Source organism: Haemorhous mexicanus, chromosome 19 (assembly GCF_027477595.1).
Source record: "Haemorhous mexicanus isolate bHaeMex1 chromosome 19, bHaeMex1.pri, whole genome shotgun sequence".
Lineage (NCBI taxonomy): Eukaryota > Metazoa > Chordata > Aves > Passeriformes > Fringillidae > Haemorhous > Haemorhous mexicanus.
In genome coordinates this window covers 10,632,916-10,639,681 of record NC_082359.1, presented here as the reverse complement: position 1 = coordinate 10,639,681, position 6,766 = coordinate 10,632,916, and the positions used below count along the sequence as shown (strand labels likewise).

Sequence of the window (6,766 nt, the reverse complement as noted above, 5' to 3'; positions counted from 1 at the left end):
TTGGAGCAGGGATAACTTTGTCTCCCCATCTTTTTAAGGCATTTTGCCAGGGAATTCTTACCTTTCCTTTCCTTCTCCAGCAGCACCATTGACTTTTACACTTCCATCACCTTAAAGGCCCATTTGGGACCTTTCCCAACCCCATCCGGAGCAGCTCAACGCTGAGGGATCAGGAACACAAAACCACCTGGACACAAAACCTTGTTAGAGAACTGGGCTGAATTTGGGATTCCCAAACCTTTCCCTTATTCCTGCAGCAGCAGCAGCACACAACAGAGTCGGGCAAACCCTGGCTCCAGCTGGGATTGGTATAAGAAGAGACCCAAAAATCACCACACAAACACCGAGGAGGGTCAGTTTTTAAAACTTTTTTTATTTTTTAATTTTTTTTTTAAGTTTTTATTTTATATTATCTACAAAGTAAAAGTTTTCTTAACTTAAAAGTTACATCACTGTCTCACGATAGTGATTATCTCATCAAACGTGATTTATAAATAATAACTCATCCGTTTGACGATTAGAATTTTTTTTTTTTTTTTTACTGAACCTGTTTCAAGTTTAGTTAGAAGTAAAAGGGATCTCCAAGTCTTGATTTTTAGTGATAATAGCAGCAAGAATCACTCTTGTTACTTCTTTTGCTAGCTGACGAGTTCATAACTTTGAAGGGTCATTAAAAAATAAATAACTTCCAGTTTTCAGCAAGCAGAGTTGGGGCACTTGCAGGACTCAGATACAGTGCATGGAATTATGGAATAGCCCACAAGTTCCTAAATGCCTCTACTCAGTCCGAATCTCTCCCACTGCAAGATGAACTGTTAGCATTCCTAGTGGATGTTACAAGAAATCAAATTTTTTTTTTTTTTAAACAAAATAAAATGAAATTCTAGTTTTCTGTGCTTCCAGTTGGCAGAAGCAGTAGAAGGAGGGTATTTGGCCTACAAAAGGTATCCAGCCTTTCAGTTATTCCAGATGAGCCTTACAACTGCTGTTGGTGGTGGGCTTGTACTGTAAAAAAAAAGTTCAAATGTAAATAATAAATTGGCAAGCCACACAACAGTTTGCTAGTAAAGTGGTCACAGGACAACTACTGAGCTCAACTTTTATTTTTATTTTTTTCTCTTTTTCTTTTATTTTTTTAGAGAACAAAACAAAACAAAACCCTGCACATCAAGATGTCCTTGGGATTTTTTTTTTTTTTTTTTTTGCTTTTTCCCTACCTAAGCCCTCAGAAAGCAGCTTTGTTCTGCTCACACATTCCCCAAGAAACATCAGGTAAAACTAAATCACTACAGAAGTTCAGAGGCTGTTTGAACTTGAATAATCAAAGAAACCTAAATAAGGTTAAATTTAAAGCGGAAAGAAGTCACACAACTCCTACTTTTCCCCCAAAGCAAAGCTGCAGAATGTTACTCTGAATTAAAGTTTAGATTTGAGTTGTCACTTTACTTTAACAGCAGCCTAGCAGCCCTACCCCCACACAACATTTCACCGCTGTCCTCAAGATTTAATCAAACCTCTGATCATTATAAACTCCACACAGTCCATCCCCCACGGCAAATCCAAGGAAAAACTCAGTCCCACAGTGCCAGTGCCTCACACTTCTCATTTCTCTACTCCAGCTAGAGAAAAACCAAGAATATTCCCTGAATTAGGTACATCTCAGCTAAACCTACGCTCCTCCAGGCTGCCAAAGCACAGCTGTGAAATACAAGGACATCTTAAGGTTGGTTGGTTTTCTTTGTCTTTTTTTTTTTTTTTTTTTTCAAATTTTATTTTTTAAAATTTTTTTCCCCAAAGATCTGGTTTGTCCCAGTCCTCACTCCTCGACCTGGCTCAGTTAGGGTGCAGGTCTCCCAGGCACACACTCCTCACCTGAAGGGTGGGTCATATAGGGGAAATGTGTTGTTGTCGAGACTGGAATGGGCTGTAGTGCACTTTGAGCGAGGGCGGCTTGGGGACCACCGGGAGGCTGTGTCGTCATTAGCATCATTGGAGCATGGGCAGTTGGGTGAGAAGGAACCATTCCTGACTGTACATGAGCCTGAAACAAAGAGCTCTTTAGTATCATGGTCACAAGGAGGCAGCAACTCCTGGCCACATGACTGGCGAAAGTTTGCTCCGTCAGCAAAGGTTTACTCTTCTTTCTTTATTTTTTTCTCTTTTTTTTTTTTGTATTTTTTTTTTTAAACTAGGTTAGGGGTTAAGGCAGAAGTTGTAACACAAAAAAAAAAAAAAAACAACAAAAAGGAAAAAATAATAATTAAAAAAAGCGCTCAAGTCCTTACTGCTGGCTCTGAGTTGTGTTCTCAATTTTAGCCATTTTGCCAGCATTAAACAAGGGGGTATTAAAAAAAAATAACAATTCAGCAACAAATCTTCAGAACATTTCTGTTAGTCACCTAGATCAAAGCACTTCCTAGAGGGTACAGATAGGAACTTCACAGGCACTGGGAGTCTGGCATCCCTTCCCCAGCTCTCTCCTTGCACAACCCCACGTCCTCTCCTGGCTCCCTGCCCTGGGAACCTCCCTGTCCTCTGCAGTGACCTGTGCCCACACAGTGCTCAGCCAAGTCCTCCTGACATGAGTGATTTCATCCCTTCACACTCTCAGGGCAGCTTTGTTCTGCTTCCAGTTCAGCTCATCGCAGTTCTTGTGTAATCTGAGCAATCAGGGCTAAGTCTCAGTGGAAAAGGAGATTAATCCTTCCCGTGGCTGATCACCTCTGGCAAACAAGTTCAGGAACTTGGTGGGTTCTTTAGCTCAGAGCAGTTCATGTCTCTAGAGGTCATCACTTTATTTTATTTAAAAACCTAGCAAACATTCATTGCTTAAAAACACAAAGGAACTCAGAGCCCTCAGTGGATTTCTCCTGGGAAAAAAAAAAAGCCCCAAAACCCCATCATTTGTACCTAAGGTTTGCTTTGTCCTTCTACCATATCCCAGAACTGCAGCCTCACAGGTCTCCCATGCCAGTAAAGACAAATAGCAGGTAGTGGCTAGAATTTTATTTCTTAAAGACAAAAAGGGTTACTTGACTCATCACAGACATTCCCCAAACTCTTTGATCAGACTTGCACGTGTTAGTAGCACCCCAAAAGCCTTTAAAGGCAGGAACTGCAATTCAAATCTCACTCTTGCTCTAAAAGAGGTTTAGGAGATCAGGCTGTGGAACAGAAATACCTCCCAGGACTGGCTCCACGTTGACTTTGACAAACATGCTATTGTAGAAGCCATCATTATAAAGCAGCTATTCATAGAGCAGCTGGAGTCAATACACACAGTGGATAAAATTTTTCTGCTGTGGCTCAAACATTTTGCAAATTGGCAGCTGACAGCACTCTCTAATGAATTTTAAAGTACTGGTTCTCAAGTGAGATATCCACCAGCTCAAGATTCATCTGATAACCTGAAGGGAAATTGGATTGATCCCCTGTGTTGGCCTAACTGAAATTCTTACTACGTGGTATTTCAGAATTGTGTTTAGAAGCTGGCAATGAGGCTGCTAAAAACTATTAAATCCAGTGATTAGTTTCCCCACGATGGAATAATTACATGCATTTAAAATTTCTGACAGAACTGTAGTTATGCCTTCACTAGAGATTTTTGAGGGAACTACTTCATTGGGAAAGTCAATTAGTTTGGTGTAAATATCACAAATTGCAGCTTTCATTCTAAAAAAATTGCAGAAGAGACTGCACTAGTTAAAATCAAGGGCAAGGCAGGCCTTGTCTGTGATTGCTAAAAATGCTGCCTGAGCAGTCAGTTCTGACTCTAAGTTGCATCTGATTTGTTGAATTTGGTTTGCTTGGCACACAGAAAGGAAGGCAATGGTCACATCCTGCACCCCTGGCCTGGCCAGGGCACAATCCAGGCACAGCTTTACCCTTCCATGGCCTTCAAGCAAATGTTTCATGTTTCAAATCACAGCATGCCACTAAGCCAAGACCCCTCTGAGAAGCTCTAAACACAACCCAGGCATTCACAGCAGTGCCTTCACACCAGAGCAGAGCAGAGCAGGAGTCTTGTTTCTGGCAGAAACCAGAGAAGGGGAGGATGAGCCAAGATGCCACAGCAATTATCAGCTCTGGCCATCCTCTCCTTATCCTCCCCCCCAAAAAAAGCAGAGAAATAAAAAGCCTAAGAGAATCAAAAAGCTAAAAACTCCACATCAGTAAAAGGATCCCTACAGAACTATTGATTTATTGGCTTAACTGACTGTCCCAGGGACCAAAGCAAAGATTTTATCAGAATTCTGCAAGGGACTGGAAACCTGTCAGATTAACATCCCTAATCACAGGTAGTCACCTTATCCCAAACTACTGTTAACCTGCAGGAGAAGGCAGAAACCAGACACCAAGTTCTTGGTCTGAAGAAAAAATCGTGCAGGCAAATTATTGATTGAACTGCCCATTCCTTGACAAAGGACACTAAATCTAGGAGATTTAGTAAACATCAGAAAATCTGTGTCACACTGCTTTACATGGAGCTCTTGATTAGTCTGTCATGTGCTTCCCTTCCCCAAATCCTTTTTCTCAGGGAGCTGACCACGAGAGAGCAGTTAAGAGAAGTGAGTTTCTGATTCTGAAGCAAAGACTGTTGTTTTAGGTTGCCCAACAATCTTTGGGGAGCTTCAGCACAAGCAGTTCATTTAGAACCACACTCACACCACACACACAGAGGCTTCTTTCTGCAAGGATCATCCTGCAGTCACCTTAACTCTCTCCTCTCTCCCTTGCACTGCCCTGGAAATCCTGTCATGTCCTTTTCTGCATGTATTTGTATAAAATTTGTCTACGTTGCAGAGCCTGAAACTGCCACCAAAAGCAGCAATTCAGCCTTTCTGCACTCACCTCCCACCTCCAACCTTTCTGTATGCCAGCTCTTCCTGGGATCAGGCACCTGACTGAGCAGGGAACCAATGTGACCAAGAAATAGCCTAAAAAGGGGGTAGGGGAGGCACATTTCAGCTGAATTGCGTCCCCAGCCTGCTCTGCTCCACGGCCAAGCAGTTCTGTGAGCAGAGTGGTGGGGCAGGGACAAGGATGGGAGCCAGGAACTGGGAAGAGAGCTCAATTTATTTCAGTAGCAGTGCCAGCTTAAGATGTCTTCATTAAACTACAGTTGCAGATGCACTAGGTGTTGGAAGCTGAGGTCCAAGTACACCTTGTCAAAATTCTAAATAAAGGCAATGTACAGACAGAAACCTAAATAACAACAACAGGTAAGTCTGTGCTGAGAGGTGACAGATTGGCAATCACTTCAGCAGGCCCGACTGTCCTAACTTTTGTGGCATTAAGACATTTAGTCTTGAAGGTTGTTAAACTGTGTTTACCTGGGGGACATGGGCCATGTGTGGCGGATTGGTATATGCAGGTTGAACATGGGAGGGATGAATGGTGAAGACTGTTTGTTGTGCTGTAGGAAAATTGTTTTGTGGAGACTGCGTGTTGGAGCCTGGCGTCATGGAAGGAGGGGTTGGAGCTAGACCTGCGTGGTAAATCGCCGACTGCTGCTGGGGGTTGGCCAGGTGCAGGGCCTGGGCAGCCTGGTGCTGGTGGTGCTGCAAGAAAACACAGAGATTATTCAGGTTAGGCCTGAGGTTAGCCATTGATCCTGTTAAGGAGAAAGGGCTGGGAAACTGCTCTTAATTCTGAACCTGGAAATGGCAAATCTAAGGATCGCTCATGGGGGAACTCTTTACAGCCCCACCAGGCTCAGCTTCTGCTGGCAAACAGAACCCAGACTGCCAGGTAAAACTATGCAGAACCTGGAGCTGGGAGTGCCTCCCAGCTGCAGCCAGAGTTATTCCCAGGAGGGAATTAAGGAATGCAGCACTATTCCCAGGACCACTTTGTTTTCAGCTGCTTTGACAAAATCCACTCAAACACCTCTCAGCATTTATCTGCTATTTCCACTTCTCTCATATGAAAGCACTGCCACAATTCTGATCCTTCCTTAATCCTTAAACTGAAACATCCCCCATTCCCTGTGAACAGTGGCTGGACTCTGCTCCATCCTCCCCCTTTCCCTCTCAGAGAAATCAATACATCAACATCAAGCACTGCACAGCTGCAATCCCTTCAACACAATTGCAGCCACTCAGGGCTGGGTTACCTGCACGGGGCTTGGAGCAGGGTGGCTTCCAGCATGTTGGCTTTGCTGCTGGCCAGTTGGGGTGGCAGAAGGCTGAGGATGAGGAGGATGCGGGTGCAGGGTAGCATTAGGGTGGGCATACTGCTGAGCAAGTGAGCCAGTGGAAACTAGGATGAAAAAGAGGAAGATTTAACACCAAGTACAGGACATGCACCTCTATCAAATCACCATCTGCATTTGAAAATTTCACTACAATTCAGTCTTAATATATTCCCTCCCCCTTCTGAAAAATAGATATATTTATCTTGCAAATAGCTGATGATCTTACCTTGCTTTTGTGTAGTTTGCTTTGGCAGGAAAGTCTATAAACAACCATAATTAGACAGTTCAACTTCCCTAATTTGACAATGTAACAGATACTACATAGAGAAAAGCAGTATTTCATCTTTTGTTTTGTCAAACAGACCAGTTTCAAAGATCAAATTTATCATTTTCATACAATTTAGGATTTCCTGAGATATACTTTTCAAAGGTGTTACGAGCCATTTTTATTTCCACCATCCAAAAAAAATTCTTTGGCCTTGTACCTGGCTAACCTCACCATGCTACTCTTCTGGAAATTGCTCACAGAACAGTCAGAGGGAAGCACAAACTCTGCCTGTGCACTCCAGA

At 43.0% G+C, this 6,766-nt stretch overlaps 1 protein-coding gene across 14 annotated transcripts in view; it reads right to left on the bottom strand.

Moving 5' to 3' along the window:
* Positions 1-353: 353 nt before the first annotated feature.
* ATXN2 (ataxin 2) overlaps positions 354-6,766 on the bottom strand; it is a 49,346-nt gene continuing 42,933 nt past the window's right edge. For 11 of the 14 annotated variants that reach the window (XM_059863452.1, XM_059863454.1, XM_059863451.1 and 8 more), the window contains 3 exons: positions 6,116-6,261; positions 5,334-5,561; positions 1,099-2,041 (listed from right to left, as the gene is read on the bottom strand). In XM_059863452.1, coding sequence (XP_059719435.1) covers positions 1,838-2,041; positions 5,334-5,561; positions 6,116-6,261 — 578 coding nt within the window. In that variant the 3' untranslated portion in view covers positions 1,099-1,837. Of the gene's footprint in view, positions 1,006-1,098; positions 2,042-5,333; positions 5,562-6,115; positions 6,262-6,766 lie in introns of those variants that run through there. The other 3 variants (XM_059863449.1, XM_059863450.1, XM_059863455.1) reach the window with 2 other exon arrangements.